General features: G+C 46.1%; 1 protein-coding gene across 5 annotated transcripts in view; it reads right to left on the reverse strand.

The window, feature by feature from the left end:
• Window positions 1-17,605, reverse strand: part of ECT2L (epithelial cell transforming 2 like) — a 93,642-nt gene that overhangs the window by 9,185 nt on the left and 66,852 nt on the right. For all 5 annotated transcript variants that reach the window (XM_038767934.1, XM_038767900.1, XM_038767915.1 and 2 more), the window contains 6 exons: window positions 14,924-15,027; window positions 13,046-13,174; window positions 7,903-7,989; window positions 4,376-4,590; window positions 2,412-2,559; window positions 637-710 (listed from right to left, as the gene is read on the reverse strand). In XM_038767934.1, coding sequence (XP_038623862.1) covers window positions 637-710; window positions 2,412-2,559; window positions 4,376-4,590; window positions 7,903-7,989; window positions 13,046-13,174; window positions 14,924-15,027 — 757 coding nt within the window. The remainder of the gene's footprint in view (window positions 1-636; window positions 711-2,411; window positions 2,560-4,375; window positions 4,591-7,902; window positions 7,990-13,045; window positions 13,175-14,923; window positions 15,028-17,605) is intronic.

Below are 17,605 nucleotides of genomic sequence, written 5' to 3' on the forward strand. Positions count from 1 at the left end.
GACTGAGCCCCCTCCTTCCTCTCCCCTTTCTCCCCCTCCCCATCCCCCCCCACCCTACCTCCTTCCCCTCCTCACAACACCTGTATATGTTCGTACATATTTATTACTCTTATTTGTACATATTTACTATTCTATTTATTTTATTTTGTTAATATGTTTTGTTGTCTGTCTCCCCCTTCTAGCCTGTGAGCCCGCTGTTGGGTAGGGACCGTCTCTATATGTTGCCAACTTGTACTTCCCAAGCGCTTAGTACAGTGCTCTGCACACAGTAAGCGCTCAATAAATACGATTGAATGAATGAACGAATCACGTCAGCCAAGAGTGAATTCACAGTGACCCTAAGCTGAGGAATAGCTGGTCATAGCTAGAAGTTCAATAGAAGAAAAAGCCAACTAGTAGTACCAGCATCTAGGACAGCTTACCCTGAGCTTAAAGTCTGGGGTTTGTTGTTGTTTTTTTTTAAGTGTTGAGGTTTCAAGCTGAACTGTGGAACTAAAATCAGGTGGGAAGACAGCCAAGTACTGCATTGCTTTTATTTAAATTTTAATTCATTTCAAACGTTTGCAGGCCCTTAGGGTTGAGCTTAGCTTGGTTGAGGGTGTGATGTGATGCCCTGGATTCTACCCCGCTTCTTACCTCATCATTTTAGTAGCAATTGTCTGATCGTGTCTCTTCAGGAAGGCCCGGAATGAGGGGATCCTTTCTCTACACTGAAAAGAACAGATGGCTTGTCAACACTTGGGTGATGCTGCAGGTTTTCCCAGGCAGTTGGAAGAAAGGCTTTATCCTCCAGACAAAAAAACAAAGATGTTCCCTCTAACAAACCGGTGGGAGGTAGGGGTGGAGGAAGACAGGAAGGAGACTGTTAGAGGCTCGGGGGTGTAGTCCGAAGCAGGGGCGCACGTGGGCGTGGAAAAGGTCAGAAGTCATTTTGCCTTTGCTGCCACCAAAAAGCTGTTGAGTGGATCCTCCTAGGTTCATTCTTGGGTCTGATAACAATGTCAAGGAATGCTATCCTCCCTTCCTGGGAGCACAGCCAGGCCAACCTAGAAATCAACACTTCGGGGCCTTTTTTTTTTTTTTTTGTAGGGGAAAAAATAAGGCACAAGGTAAATGTACTACCAAGGAAAGCCCAGGGAAAACATAAATCGTATCTGGCTGAATCCACCGTTAAGTGAAAACCAAAATGTTTTTGGAACTCCGCAAAGAGATTTGTGATTTACAGTTTTGGCTACTTAGTCCTCATAGCAGCCTCTTAGGGTGGGATAAACTTTTTAAGGTCGGGGACTTGTCCTGAGGCACAAAGGATGCTAGTAGCTGAAGAGGAATCGTAGTTCCAGGCTTTCCAGTCTATTGTTTAATCCACTCAACATCCTTCCCCCCGTTTGTTCTTTTTAACAGATATTGGTTGGGTCCAATTTGCAGAGATCTTCTGAAAGTATTAAATGACCACGTGAGTTGTTGGACTGTGGTTTCGGGGAGATTTCTCTTACAGAGAAGCTTTGCTGTGAAGAGCTTTCACCATATATTTATGTGCAGAAACTCAGAGGCGAACAGAGGGGAAAGATCGAGACTGACGTGTGTGTGTGTGTAAATAATTTTATGGTATCTATTAAGTACTAGCAGCGTGGCTCAGTGGAAAGAGCACGGGCTTTGGAGTCAGAGGTCATGGGTTCGAATCCCTGCTCCGCCACTTGTCAGCTGTGAGACCTTGGGCAAGCCACTTAACTTCTCTGTGCCTGTTACCTCATCTGTAAAATGAGATTAAGACTGTGAGCCCCACGTGAACCTGATCACCTTGTATCCCCCCAGCGCTTAGAACAGTGCTTTGCACGTAGTAAGCGCTTAATAAATGCCATTATTTATTATTATTATTACTTACTATGTACAGGCATTGTACTAAGTGCTGGGGTGAAGCGGCATGGCCTAGTAGAGCACGGGCCCAGGAGTCAGAAAGTCATGCATGGGATCTAATCCCGAGTCCACCTCTTGTCTGCTGTGTGACTTTGGGCAAGTCACTTCACTGGGCCTCAGTTCCCTCATCTGTAAAATGGGGATTAAGACTGTGAGTCCGATGTGGGACAGGGGCTGTGCCCAAAATGATTTGCTTCTATTCCCTCCCAGCGCTTAGTACAGTACCTGGCACGTAATAAGCGCTTAACAAATACCACTATTATTGTTATTTGATACAAGCTAGTCAGGTTGGACGCAATCCCTGTCCCACATAGGTTTCATAGGCTTAATCCCCATTTTACAGAGACGGTAGCTGAGGGAAAGAGAAGTTATGTTCTTAGGAACTCTTGCCCTTTCTGATGGAGATAGGCTGGGAATCAGTTTGGCTGGGGATCATTTTTCCTTCCCAGCTGAACAGAACACAACAATGACATTACCAGTCTTTCCTTCATTTGTACCTTATCGATGGATTTCAGGATCACGGAGTAGTTGTTGAGGAAACTGGTGTACGTATGCAGTTGGCTTCCAAACTTTGTGAAGATTTCCCCGACGCACTGAGCTGGACCCCATTCCTGGAGTCTTCCTGTCAGCTCATCTAAAAAATGGCTGCAACACAGAAAAGACGAGATAGGTAAAATCTAGCCAAGATGTGGTCTCCACCCTTTTAAATCCACAGTGGGAGGCTTTTTAGCAAGTCCCTCAGCAGGGTCACAGCTCGGCCAAGAGTCGGTTGCTTTCTGGCGATACGTTATTTATATTTAGGTCTGTCTCCCCCTCTAGCCTGTAAGCTCGTTGTGGGCAGGGAACGGCTCTCCCAAGTGCTTAATATAGTGCTGTACGCACAGTAAGCACCCAACGAATACCATTGATCATCATGACAATGTATCTACCCCAGCACTTAGAGCGGCGCTTGTCAGAGTAAGTGCTTAACAAATACAATAATAATAACTATAATAATGCTTAGGATGCCAGGGGACCCAGTTAGAACCAAACAGCATTGGCCTTGAACCCAGCAGCTCCCCAATCAATCAATCAATCAATCGTATTTATTGAGCGCTTACTGTGTGCAGAGCACTGTACTAAGCGCTTGGGAAGTATAAGTTGGCAACATATAGAGACAGTCACTACCCAACAGTGGGCTCACAGTCTAAAAGAACAAGAGCTGATCCAGCTAGACTGAACCGTCTGAAGTGTCAGGGGCTCTTACCCACACTGGGGCTAAGAATAAAATGTAACATTTACCAGGGAAATGGTACAGTTTTTAGCCCATCCTGGATTTAAGTAATGGAGATACGGACTCCCACCCCCCAAAATCAGATTTTTATGTAGCATCCAAAATGCGAGAACAACCAAGTACCATTTAAATCCATTAACTTCCATCTTCAGAAATCAAAATGAACTCTTTGACTTCCTCGATTGGACCAAGGATAGAGGCAGGATTAGAGTAGGGATTTATGGTAAGGGTTAGCAGGTTTTTCGGTTGTTTTCTTCGCGGGGCGGGGGGGGTTATGGAATTTGTTAAATGCTTACTATGGGCCAGGCCCTGTCCTGAACACTGGAGTAGATACAAGCTGATTAGGTTGGACACAGTCCATGGCCCTTATGGGGCTCACAGTCTTAATTCCCATTTTACAGATGAGGGGACTGTGACACAGAGAAGTTAAGTGACTTGCCCAAGGTCACACAGCAGACATGTGTGCTGTACATATCTATTCTATTTATTTTATTTTGTTAATATGTTTGGTTTTGTTCTCTGTCTCCCCCTTCTAGACTGTGAGCCCGCAGTTGCGTAGGGACTGTCTCTATATGTTGCCAACTTGTACTTCCCAAGCGCTTAGTACAGTGCTCTGCACACAGTAAGCGCTAAATAAATACGATTGATGATAATGATGTGGCAGAGCTGGGGTAGAATCCAGGTCCTTCTGACTCCCAGGCTGAGGCTATTTCCACTAGGCCACGCTGCTTCTAGTTTTGATAACTAGGCTCATCAATGATTGGACTTTTGATCGTTTTGGTTTTGAATAGTGTCTAGGCAGCCATCTATGGTCTACCTGTTTTTGTTGTTGTTGTTGTAGTTGTTGTTTTGTGAGGGGTTTTTAAGGTACTTGTTAAGCATTTACTATGTGCCACACACTGGGGTAGATAGAAGAGAGCTTTGCACACAGTAAGCACTTAATAAATATGATTGAATGAATGAAAATACAATTGAATGTATAGTCAGGTTGGACAAGGTCCCTGTCCCACATGGGGCTCACAGTCTAAAGTTGGAGGGAGGAGGGTTTAATCCATTTTACAGATGATGTAACTGAGGCACAGAGCGGTTCAGGTCACCGAGCAGACAAGTGACGGAGCCAAGATTAGACCCCAGGCCCTCTGATTCCCAGGCCCGTGCTTTTCCCATTAGGCCCCACTAATTCGCTACCTGTTGAGCTCCAAAATGCCCAGGATATCCGAGAAGATGATGTGGATGTTTGCTGCACTGAGGATGGCTCTGTTGGATGCCACGGCTGCTTTCAGCGGAGCAACATAAACATCTCTCACTATTTCCAACACTTGCACATACGTCCTCTCGCTTTTCAGGAGTTCCCCGACAACTTTGGTTCTCTTTTCCGCAGCATCTTCCTGAAGCTTCCGCTCCTTCCGATTCAACATCACAACGACAGGAAACATTGGCAGGTCAACAGGCATGTAGGCAATTGCACGGTTACTGAATGAAAATGTTACGTTTAGGAGGGACCGTCTCTATATGTTGCCAACTTGTACTTTCCAAGCGCTTAGTACAGTGCTCTGCACACAGTAAGCGCTCAATAAATATGAATGAATGAATGAATGAATGAAGTAGCAAACATTTCACTTTATCCTGTGAGCTCCTGGCCTAGTAATAACGATGGCATTTATTAAGTGCTTACTATGTGCAAAGCACTGTTCTAAGCGCTTGGGAGGTTACAAGGTGATCAGGTTGTCCCACGGGGGGCTCACAGTCTTAATCCCCATTTTACAGATGAGGGAACTGAGTCACAGAGAAGTTAAGTGACTTGCCCAAAGTCACACAGCTGGCAATTGGCAGAGCGTGGCTCAGTGGGAAGAGCACGGGCTTGGGAGTCACAGGTCATGGGTTCGAATCCCGCCTCCCCCACATGTCTGCTGTGTGACCTTGGGCAAGTCACTTCACTTCTCTGTGCCTCAGTTCCCTCATCTGTAAAATGGGGATTAAGACTGTGAGCCCCACATGGGACAACCTCATCTCCTTGTATTCCCCCCAGCGCTTAGAACAGTGCTTTGCACATAGTAAGCGCTTAAATACCAACATTATTATTATTATTATTATTATTATTATTATTTGAACCCATGACCTCTGACTCCAAAGCCCATGCTCTTTCTACTGAGCCACGCTGCTTCTCCAGACAAATCAACCGTGGTACCGTCTCCTACTAGTGTTAGTGAAAGTTAGATGGGGGAGACAACTTGTTGGGTCTCAAAGTGTGGATCTTAAGCAGAGCAGTATTAGGAGGGAGCTTTTATTTTCGCATAGGGTCCTTTCCTTTCCCCTTGTTTCCTCTAACACTGCGTATTCCTGACTCTCCCCGAGTGACAAATCCTGAAATTTTGCTCCCTCCTGCTGGTGAATGTGGCTCCTCCTTGGCTCCAGTTGTCATAGCGTTAGTAAGCGCTTAGTACAGTGCTCTGCACACAGTAAGCGCTCAATAAGTACGATTGATGATGATAGCGTGTCTTTCTGGAAGGTGAACTCCCGCCCTGTCCCCCCACCAACCACAGCAGGCTTCTTCCTCCATGCTCCCGCCGTGGTTCTGACGGAGGAGCTTGAATCCGGCTGCTCGGAGCTGTCGCTCCCAGGCAGCAGGCAGTCCTTGTGAGACCCAGAATGGTACAAACCATATTGAAGAAAATCAACCACAAGCCTATAGCAATATTGGGAATTACAAAGGTAAAATACAAATTTACAGGGGGGCAAAAAAGGCTCACGATGGTGATGGTATTTAAGTGCTTCATATGTGTCAACCGCCATTCATTTAATCATTTATTGAGTACTTGCCGTGTGCAGAGCACTGTACTAAATGCTTAAGAGAGTACACTATAACAATAAACAGGTACATTCCCTGCTAAGCGCTGGGTAGATACAAGGTAATCAGGGTAATAATAATAACGGTATTTATAAAGTGCTTGCTATGGGCAAAGCACTGTTCTAAGCACTGGGGAGGTTTCAAGGTGATCAGGTTGTCCCACGGGTAGATACAAGGTAATCAGGGTAATAATAATAATAACGGTATTTATTAAGTGCTTACTATGGGCAAAGCACTGTTCTAAGCACTGGGGAGGTTTCAAGGTGATCAGGTTGTCCCACAGGTAGATACAAGGTAATCAGGGTAATAATAATAATAACGGTATTTATTAAGTGCTTGCTATGGGCAAAGCGCTGTTCTAAGCACTGGGGAGGTTTCAAGGTGATCAGGTTGTCCCACGGGTAGATACAAGGTAATCAGGGTAATAATAATAATAACGGTATTTATTAAGTGCTTGCTATGGGCAAAGCGCTGTTCTAAGCACTGGGGAGGTTTCAAGGTGATCAGGTTGTCCCACGGGTAGATACAAGGTAATCAGGGTAATAATAATAATGGTATTTATTAAGTGCTTACTATGGGCAAAGCACTGTAAGCACTGGGGAGGTTTCAAGTTGATCAGGTTGTCCCACGGGGGGCTCACAGGTTGGACACAGTCCCTGTCCCACGTAGGGCTCACAATCTTAATCCCCGTTTTACAGATGAGATAACTGAGGCACGGAGAAATTAAGTGACTTGTCCAAGGCCATACAGCAGACCGGTGGAGGAGCGGGGATTAGAACCCAGGTCCTTCTGATTCCCAGGCCCATGGTCTGCCCACTAGGCCATGATATTCAGTCTGCCCGGTAGAGAGACAGCCTGCTCAGCTGCTGCTTAGAACCTGTACATCTGTCTGAGTCTCACCCATCTTCGCAGCCTATTTTCTTCCAGGCCTGCGGTAGGACTGATTTAAATGGTGCTTAAATTCCAGCTCCCCTGTTAATAGGCCAATTTCAGTTTTGGAAACGAAGAGGTTTTTTTGCGGGGGTGAGAGGGGGGAAGGAGGGGTGGGTCATGGTTACTATGTTCCAGGCAATGTACCAAGTGCTAGGGTTGACACAAGGAAATCAGGCTGGACACAGTCCTATCCCATATGGGGCTCCCAGTCTTAATCCCTATTTTACAGGTAACCGATGCACAGAGAAGTTAAGCGGCTTGCCCAAGGTCACACAGCAGACAAGTGGCAGAGCTGGGACTAGAAGCCACACTGCTTCTCAAGGGTTTCAGGCAAGAACTGCAGAAAACAGAATGATCACAGACAGGGACGAATCGGGGTAGAGGGTCAGGGAGAATGACACTTCGGTGTGGCCTAGTGAAAAGACATGCTGGGAGTCACAGGGCTTGTCTTCTAGACTGTGAGCCCACTGTTGGGTAGGGACCGTCTCTATATGGTGCCAACTTGTACTTCCCAAGCGCTTAGTACAGTGCTCTGCACACAGTAAGCGCTCAATAAATACGACTGATTGATTGATTGATTGTCTTATGTTGTTGAGTCATCTCCGCCCCTTAGCGACTCCATGGACGCATCTCTGGACACATCTCTCCCAGAACTGTCCATCTGCAATCATTCCTGGGTTTTAACTCCAGCTTCATCATGTACCTACTCTGTGACCTTGGGTAAATCGCTTACCTTTTCTGCCTCAGTGCTCTCATCTGTAAAATGGGGATTTAATAACTACACTCCCTTCCCCTTGTAAGCCCCATGTGAGACAGGCACTGTGTCCAAACCTGATTATTATGTATCTACCCCAGCATTTAGTACAGTGCACTTACCAAATACCACTTTTATTATGATTACTACTAATAATAATAATCAAGGGATTAGGCTTACCAATTCCACCAGCACTTCAAATTTAAGTTCATTCTCTCTGGTACTAGCCTTTCTGTTCCGAGAATGATCTTCAATCACATTTCCTTCCTGAGAATTAAACGGAAACTTTTAATCATGAGGTGGTTTATATGGTTTATGCTGTAATACTAAACTATGAGCCTTAGTGCATATTACAGTAACATTTTTAACAAATTTATCTGTCATTCTCGTGCATGCAAGACTCTTTTCTCCTAAGAGCCTTTTTACTTTCCAACTTCTATTGCATCACATTAAAATGGAGAAGCCAAATGAAATGAAGCCCGAAATAATCATATCTTGCCTGGCCTGATCTGCCTTAACCTCCTTTGAGTCTCCTTTGAATTGCATTATCATTGGAGAAGAAAGAGGCTGCTGAGCTTTGGTGAACCAGAGGGACCTCCTGAGAAGACGATCTAAAAAAATCCTCTCTGTTTCATTCTCCAATGCAAATTTACGTCACCCTCTTTTCCCTTTTTTAACTAATTGGACCTGGTTGCTTGGCTTCAACATTTTCCCTTTTCTTTGCCTCTTGAACTATCAGTTTTTGTGTGTGAAAATAGTGCATATTTTTCCATTCATTTTTAATTAATTTAGCCAAACACTTCCAGCATGAAAGACACCCACGTTTGAGATAAACTCCTTTTCACGATGGATATTTTTAAAGCCTTTTCATCAGTATGTAAGCCTGGGGTGTGGTGGCAGGATTAATCGCCTCAAGATTCCGTGGTTTGGTGTAGCTTAGACATTGTCATATGTAAATAAGTGGGAATTTGAAATGTGTTTTTATAATTTAACAAAAAGATCATGGTGAATTCTTCAGCACACAGGAGTCCAGGCTCCTTCACTTAACGCCAGCACATGATGTATGTGGTTAGAGCACCAGGAAATCCACATTTCCAGCAACAATGATATATTTTTGAGCCAAGAACCATTAAGCATTTTATTCTGCCAGGAACCAATTTTGTTCAAATAAAGCTCAGCGGAGTGTTCAGAGTGGTAGGCCCGATTCCCAGCTGAAAAGACTTGGAAAACAACCAGCTGACCGTGGATTTGGAGAAGGAATTGTTTAGAGGATCCCAGGCAGAAAGTATCTTTTGTGGATGTCCCAGAAAGGGTTTCTGTGTCTCCAGTTTGTCCTCAGGGCTAGGGTTTCTTTATTAACCTACAAGGCCAATTTCACCAGCAAAAACAACTGATCGTTCCAACAGTGAGGCTCAAATTTTCACTTTCTCTTGGAAGGCATATGACGAGTTTTGGACAGCTCTTCCTAATGACATCTGGTAGGAAAATATGAGGTGGATTCGACATTTGATGATCACAAGAGCAATGATTATATAATACAATTATTGTATTATATTGTAATATGATAAGAGAACCCCCTCGGTCTAGTGGAAAGAGCATGGCCCCGGGAATCAGAAGACTTGGATTCTCTGTGAGGTCACTGGGGGCAGGGAATGTGTCTGTCGTTATATTGCACTCTCCCAAGCGCTTAGTGCAGTGCTTTGCATACAGTAAGCTCTCAATAAATACGATTGATTGAATGAATGAGCAATGATTATATAATACAATTATTGTATTATATTGTAATACGATAAGAGAACCCCCTTGGTCTAGTGGAAAGAGCATGGCCCCGGGAATCTGAAGACTTGGATTCTCTGTGAGCTCACTGGGGGCAGGGAATGTGTCTGTCGTTATATTGCGCTCTCCCAAGCGCTTAGTGCAGTGCTTTGCATACAGTAAGCTCTCAATAAATACGATTGATTGAATGAATGAGCAATGATTATATAATACAATTATTGTATTATATTGTAATACGATAAGAGAACCCCCTTGGTCTAGTGGAAAGAGCATGGCCCCGGGAATCTGAAGACTTGGATTCTCTGTGAGCTCACTGGGGGCAGGGAATGTGTCTGTCGTTATATTGCGCTCTCCCAAGCGCTTAGTGCAGTGCTTTGCATACAGTAAGCTCTCAATAAATACGATTGATTGAATGAATGAATGAAATCTCAGCTCTGCCACTTGTCTGCCATGTGACCTTGGGAAGACACTGAACTTCTCTGGGCCTCAGTTCTATCATCTACCTGTTCTCCCTCGCATTTACAGTGTGAGCCCCATTTAGGAGTTGATTATCTTCTAACCACCCTGGTGCGTGGCACATTGCAAACACTTAAATGCCATCGTTATTATTATTATTATTACCATTACTATGTTTGTGGCATTTGTTAGGCACTTGCTAAATGCTAAACATTGGACTAAACACTGAGGTAGATGCAAGACAATCAGATCAGTCCCACTGGGACGGTCTTAAGTACAGTGGGCCCCATGTGGGACAGGGATTGTACCTGACCTTATTTTGTACCTACTGCAGCACTTAGTCCAATCCTGGGCACATCCAAGCGCTTAGTACAGTGCTCTGCATACAGTAAGTGCTCAATAAATACGATTGAATGAATGAATAGTAAATGCTTATCGTTATCATTATTATTACTGTTATTGAGGAGGGAGAATACTATTTAATCTTCATATGAAAGATGAGGAGGCTGGGACACAGAGAAGATAGAATCCACCTTCCCCTCTGCATCAATGCTGAATGGAGAGTTAAATTGTACTCTCCCCTACTTCAACTATGAGCCTCACGTGGGTCAGGGACTGTGTCCAACTTAAGAATAATAATAATGATGATGGTACCTGTTAAGCATGTACTATGTGCCAAGCGCTGTTCTAAGCACTGGGGTAGATACAAGGTAATGAGGTTGTCCCACGTGGGGCTCACAGTCTTAATCCCCATTTTACAGGTGAGGTAACTGAGGCATAAAGAAGTTAAGTGACTTGCCCAAAGTCGCACAGCTGATAAGTGGCAGAGCCGGGATTAGAACCTGTAACCTCCGACTCCCAAGCCTGTGCTTTTTCCACTAAGCCATGCTGCTTCTCACGCTGATTAACTTGTATCTACCCCAGTGCTTAGAACAGTGCTTGGTACATGGTAAGTCCTTAATTCCCCCCTCCCCCAGACTGTGAGCCCGTTGTTAGGTTGGGACCGTCTCTGTATGTTGCCAACTTGTACTGTGTGCTCTGCACACAGCGCTCAATAAATACGATTGAATGAATGAATGAATTACCATAATCACTGTTATTATCAATACCTCTTAAGTACCTTGATAGATCAGCCCCAGAGAACTTTTGTAAATATTCTTATACTCTACTATTTCCCCTTTCCCATTCTATTTAAATCAATCAATCAATCAATCAATCAATCGTATTTATTGAGCGCTTACTATGTGCAGAGCACTGTACTAAGCGCTTGGGAAGTACAAATTGGCAACACATAGCGACAGTCCCTACCCAACAGTGGGCTCACAGTCTAAAAGGGGGAGATATTTAAATATCTGTAGACTGTATAATGGATAGACTGTAAACGCATTCATTCATTCAATCATACTTATTTAGCGCTTACTGTGTGCAGAGCACTGTACTAAGCGATTGGAGGAGTACAATACAACATTAAACAAATTACCTGCCCACAATGAACTTACAGTCTAGAAGGATGAGCCACTGTGGGCAAGGATGGTGTCTACCAACTCTGTCATACTGTACTTTCCCAAGCATTTAGTACAGTGCTCTGCACACATTAAGCACTCAATAAATACCACCGATTGATTGGACTCCCTCTCCTCTTCTCTCATGTCTCACAGACCACAGCTCTGCCCATTTTCAAAACCCTTCTGAGGGTATTTGAGGATGGCCTCATGGAGGAGATGTAATCTCTAATCTCCCAACTGTAGCAGAATGGCTGAGTGGAAAGAGCACAGGTCTAGGAGTGAAGCCCTTGTTAAGTGCCTACTATGTGCCTACTCTCCCCCTCGTCCCCCTCTCCATCCCCCACATCTTACCTCCTTCCCTCCCCACAGCACATGTATATATGTTTGTACATATTTATTACTCTATTTATTTTATTTGTACATATCTATACTATTTATTTTATTTTGTTAGTATGTTTGGTTTTGTTCTCTGTCTCCCCCTTTTAGACTGTGAGCCCACTGTTGGGTAGGGACTGTCTCTATATGTTGCCAATTTGTACTTCCCAAGCGCTTAGTACAGTGCTCTGCACATAGTAAGCGCTCAATAAATACGATTGATGATGATGATGTGCTGGGCACTGTACTAACTCCTGGGGTAGAGATAAGCTAATCACGTTGAACACATTCCATGTCCCACATAGGGCTCACAGCCTTAATCCCCATTTTACAGAGAAGGTAGCTGAAGCATAGCAAACCTAAGTGACTAGCCCAAGATCATTCAGCGGAAAAGTGGCAGAGCAAGGAACTGGAACCCAGGTCCTTCTGATTTCCAGGCCCGTGCTCTATCCACTGTGCTTAGAACAGCATTTGACATAATAATAATAATAATAATGATAATAATGATGGCATTTATTAAGCGCTTACTATGTGCAAAGCACTGTTCTAAGCGCTGGGGAGGTTACAAGGTGATCAGGTTGTCCCACGGGGGGCTCACAGTCTTAAGCCCCATTTTACAGATGAGGTAACTGGGGCACAGAGAGGTTAAGTGACTTGCCCAAAGTCACACAGCTGACAGTGCTCTGCACATAGTAAGCGCTCAATAAATACGATTGATGAAGCGGCAGAGCCGGGATTTGAACCCATGACCTCTGACTCCAAAGCCCGGGCTCTTTCCACTGGGCCACGCTGCTTCTCTATTATTTTGTTCTCTCCCAAGTGCTTTGTATAGTGCTCTGCACTTAATATGTGCTCAATAAATGCTATTGGATGATTGATTGATAAATAGGGTGCAGTGGGAGATTCCTGATTGAGGGCCTTGGAGCCGATGGTCGAGAGTTTCGGCTTGATGAGGAAAGACCTGGACAACCACTGGAGGGAGGTTTTTGAGGCCTGGTTCTTCTTATCATTCCTCTAGGTATTCCTAGATAATCCCGCGGTAGGAGGAGGCAACTGGAGACACCAGCTTGGGAGCAGAAGGACCCAGGGAGAGGTAGGGGTTGGGAGGCTATTAACTGCCTGGGTTAATAGTTGAGGGGAGAGTCATGTGGGGAGGGGGGATTGGCAGTCACTGGGGAATTGAAGGCACTGAAAACACAAGGCACCTATACCTTGAGGAGTGAATTTAGAGTCGCTTCTGGGTCACACTCCGTCAGGATAGCATCGTCTCCAAATTCTCTGTCCTTTCGACTTTGTCCTTTCTTCAACAGGAAATACGATAAAAATTCCAAAGGATTTTCCTGAGAAACCCCAAAAGAAAACAACCACTGCCTGAAGGCCTTTGAAATGATAGGGAGACAGAGACGGAGAAAGAGATACACGGAGAGAAAGGAAACGCACGTAGCCCTGGCTTTTCTAAATGACTCTGATTTCCTCTGCCCCATCTGCCCTCCCCTCGCACACGCCCAAATCTTCCACCTACCATCTGCCAGGGTCCCATAGGGATGTCAGCATGGGGCCCCCATCCTACACCCCTGCACCCCCAGGGCCACAGAGCACAACTCCCTGTCCCAGGGCCCCAGGAGAGGCAGTGGCTGGAGCCAGAGGAAAGAGCACGCTTCCCAGGACTCATCGTCTGGGCTGCGAGCATCCGTCTCCTGCCTCCCTGCTCGGGATTTTCTCTGAAAACATTCTGTAGGCCCTGTGGACAACTACCTCTGCCTTCCATCCTCTCACCCTTCATGGATGTGGCATTCAGGTAACTTTTTTCCCCAAATTGAATTTCTCCCTGCCCATCCTGGGATTAGGGCATTTTCCCAGGTTTCCTGGTTTGGGGCCTGGCCAGCCTGGATTCTTCTTAGAGGCTCCTGCTGACCCCTGCCCTTGAGTTGATAACCTCCAGCTCTGTGAGGCTGTGGAACCAGTCTTTTGGGGCAGGGGAGGGGGCCATGAGGGGACAGGGCGCAGAAAGAAGAGGAAGGCCAATTTCTTTTTTGCCTCAAGATTGAGCCCTGGGAGATGGGGCTTGTGTTTTTTCCGAGGCAATGTGGGGTTTTTTTCCCCTGACTCCACAGAATTTAGGCTACCCCCAGCCCAGCAGAAGGCTGGGAGCAGAGAGGGTAGTGTGGCAGGATCAGGGGATGGGAGGAAGGCAGGGTGGGGAGGCTGGAGTCTGAGGAAGAGGGCAGGGTTGGAGGCTGGGGGCCAAAAGGGAGGGCAGGAGGATCAGAGGACAGGAGGAAGGCAGGGCAAGAGGCTAGGAGCTGGAGACTGCGGGGGTAGGTAGGGCAGCAGGGTCAGGCGATGAGAGAAAGGCAGAATGGGAGGCTTGCCTGGGGCTGAAGGGGGAGGGCAGCAGGATCAGGGAAATGGAGGATGGCAGGATGGGAGGCTGAGGTGGGAGGGTGGCAGGATCAAGGAACAGGAGAAAGGCAGAATGGAGGCTGGAGGCTGAGGGGCTAGGATCAGGGAATCGGAGTAAGGCAGACTGGGAGGCTTGGACCTGAGCAGGGAGGGTGGCAGTGTCAAGGGACAGGAGGGAAGCAGGGTAGGAGGCTGGGAGCTGGAGGTGGGGGGAAGGTGGCAGGGTGGAAGACTAGAGGTTGGAGGCTGAGGGGGAGAGCAGCAGGATCAGCAAACTGGAGGAAGGCAGGGCTAGTGGCCAAGCGGGCAGGGCGGCAGGTTCAGGGAATGGGAGAAAGGCAGAGTGGGAGCTTTGGGACTGAGGGGTGAGGGCAGCAGGATCAAGGGAGAGGAGGAAGGCAGGGCGGGAGGCTGGGGACTGAGGGGGAAGGGTGGAAGAATCAGGGGATGGGAGGAAGGATTACATCACAGGTCAGTACTCCCCAACCAGTGCAAGTCCAGGAAACCGAGGAGCCAATCCAGACAAATCTTAACAAGGGCATCTGTCAATGGCCTTGATCTGGCAGAGTTTCAGGCCGACAAATCATCCCTGATAAATTCCTCCCAAAGGCATCGACTTCTCACCTCAGTGAGGATAGGTTTCAGAATTGTTCACTGGCATTTTTTTTTTTTAAAGAACCACTTACAGACTTTTCTTTAGAGAGCTCAACCAATCCATCAACTAAAATGCCGGCCGTTTCTCGAAGAGTCTTAACGCGAGCCACGCTCAGGGAATCGAACAGGAACTGGCCTGCAGGGGAACGTGAGGTCAAAAGCCATGTCAGCCATCGGAGTGGGACGTTGCTGTCCTAGTAGGGTGAGTAAACAAGGCCAGGAGATGGGATGAAGCGGCCTCCGCCCACTGTAAGGAGGTGGCCAGGGCGGCCACTTCCTATTTTCTCTCCTTGTAAAGAGCTGTGAAAGTTCCTAGATGAAAACAGTCAAAGCTCCATTAGCTCTTTTATCAGCAAAATATATTTTTTGAGTTACTGAGGTGTGAACTAGTGCTAGGGAGTAGTACATTCAGGTCTGTTTTCCATTTATTTGGGGCAAGAATGTGATTAGGGAATATGAGAACGTCACTTCTGGTGACAGCAGATGGCTTGGTCCCTCCTTTCCTCATTCCCAAAGAGCCGCTTGGGCACACTCCCGTGGCATCAGGATGGGTCAGGGCCACAGCCCAAACTGGTTTGGATGTGAGGATTCAGAATGACACAAGAGAGCCACAGACCCTGCCTTTGACAAGCTCACAACCGAAGCTGAGAAAGCAGGGGAGGGGAACACACATGAGGAGAGGTACATACGGTGTCAGAACATGGAAGGTGGAAAAGAAGCTGGTTAGCAGAGCTCTGAAAGATGACAAACAGAGTAGGAGGCCGGTTGAAGGGAAGGACAGGGAAAAGGGCAGCCCCAGAAGGGTTGGCTTTAGTGCCAGCCGAAGGTACAAGCTAAATTAGGTTTGGCTCAGGGTCTCACGTGATGACAGCTCTCTAGTTGAGGGAAAATAGATTAATTGATTTGGCAGAAGACAAAATTCCCCCACACATAAATAATACACATGGCTAAGTCAAGGTGAACATAAATTTTATCTTCAAAAACCGTAGTGTATCGTTCTTGTTGCTAGAAAAAACTCTCTTAAAATGTTATGGGTCAGGAACCTTTTCAAATTTACCTCTTAGGGTCCCTGCAGGTCAAAGGCTGGCCCTGGTTGGCCTTAATGAAGATGTGGAGTCAGAAGGGGGAGAAGGTGCGTGGACAATGTGAGAAGGAAGTGAGCCTGGCTGCAACGGAAGTCAGCACGATAATGTGCAGATTGTAAGTCTCCTGAAGATAATAATAATAATAATGGCATGTGTTAAGAGCTTACTATGTGCAATGCATTGTTCTAAGTGCTGGGGAGGATACAAGACTAGACTAGACTGTGAGCCCTTCTAGACTGTGAGCCCACTGTTGGGTAGGGACCGTCTCTATATGTTGCCAACTTGTACTTCCCAAGCGCTTAGTACAGTGCTCTGCACACAGTAAGCGCTCAATAAATACAATTGAATGAAGGTGATCAGGTTGTCCCACGTGGGTCTCACACTCTTAATACCCATTTGACAGATGAGGGAACTGAGGCACAGAGAAGTTAAGTGACTTGCCCAATGTCACACAGCTGACAAGCGGCGGAGCTGGGATTAGAACCCATGACCTCTGACTCCCAAGCCCGGGCTCTTTCCACTGAGCCACGCTGCTTCCCTAAGACAGGGACTGTGACTTGTACTATTCCTGTACTCTCTCAAGCGCTCTGCATACGGTATCACTCTAAGGCATTTATTGAGTGCTTACTTTGTCCAGAGCACTGTACTAAGCGCTTGGGAGAGTGCCATACAACAGTTAGTAGACATGATCCCTGCCTTCAAGGAGCTTACAGTCTAGTAGGAGTTTACAATCTAACAGAAGGTGCTCAATAAATATCACCAACTGATTGTGGGTTCCTGGGTTAGAAATAGAAATTATTTCTTCTTCTTCGTATTCACCCCACCCTTTGCAAATGCATATCCCTATGCTGTCCCATTCCCCTATTACTAAAATATTTTAATGTCTGCCTCTCCCTCTAGACTGTGAGCTCCTTGTGGACAAGGACCATGTCTACCAACTCCACTGTATTGTTCGGTCAATCAATCAGTCAATCAGTGGTATGTACTGAACACTAACTGTGAACTGTGAGCCCACCGTGGGACAACCTGATCACCTTGTAATCTCCCCAGTGCTTAGAACAGTGCCTTGCACATAGTAAGTGCTTAATAAATGCCATTATTATTATTAACTGTATGAATAGCACTCTATGTGCTTGGAAGAGTACACTATAGCAGAGTTGGTAGACGCATTCCCTGCCCACGAAGAGCTTAGTCCAGAGGGACATTCTATTGTTTTTTTCCCAAGAGCCTCGTACCATATTCCGCACACAGTAAGTGCTCAACAAATACCACTGATTGATTGATTGGGTGCCGAGTGGTTTCAAGAGAAATTATTATGGGTCATGGGCAAACCCAGGCCACCTCCAAAGAGGCCATTTGGCTCCTGCTCAGAATCTGCTCCTCCTCCCATGGCTCCTGGGGGCTGTGAGGCCCAACAATGAGAGTTTGTTTTCAATCACTCAATCAATCGCATTTAGTGAGCACTTACTATGTGCAGAGCACTGTACTAAGCGCTTGGGAGAGTATGATACAACAGAATTATCAGACAGGTTCCTTGCCCATGAGCTTTTCATTTTGATTCCTATAGTAGAGCAATTTAAATAGGTCAAGAAGAGACTGTAAACTCCTCAAGGGCAGGAAACCTGCCAA

Source organism: Tachyglossus aculeatus, chromosome 2, assembly GCF_015852505.1.
Source record: "Tachyglossus aculeatus isolate mTacAcu1 chromosome 2, mTacAcu1.pri, whole genome shotgun sequence".
NCBI classification, from domain to species: Eukaryota; Metazoa; Chordata; class Mammalia; order Monotremata; family Tachyglossidae; genus Tachyglossus; species Tachyglossus aculeatus.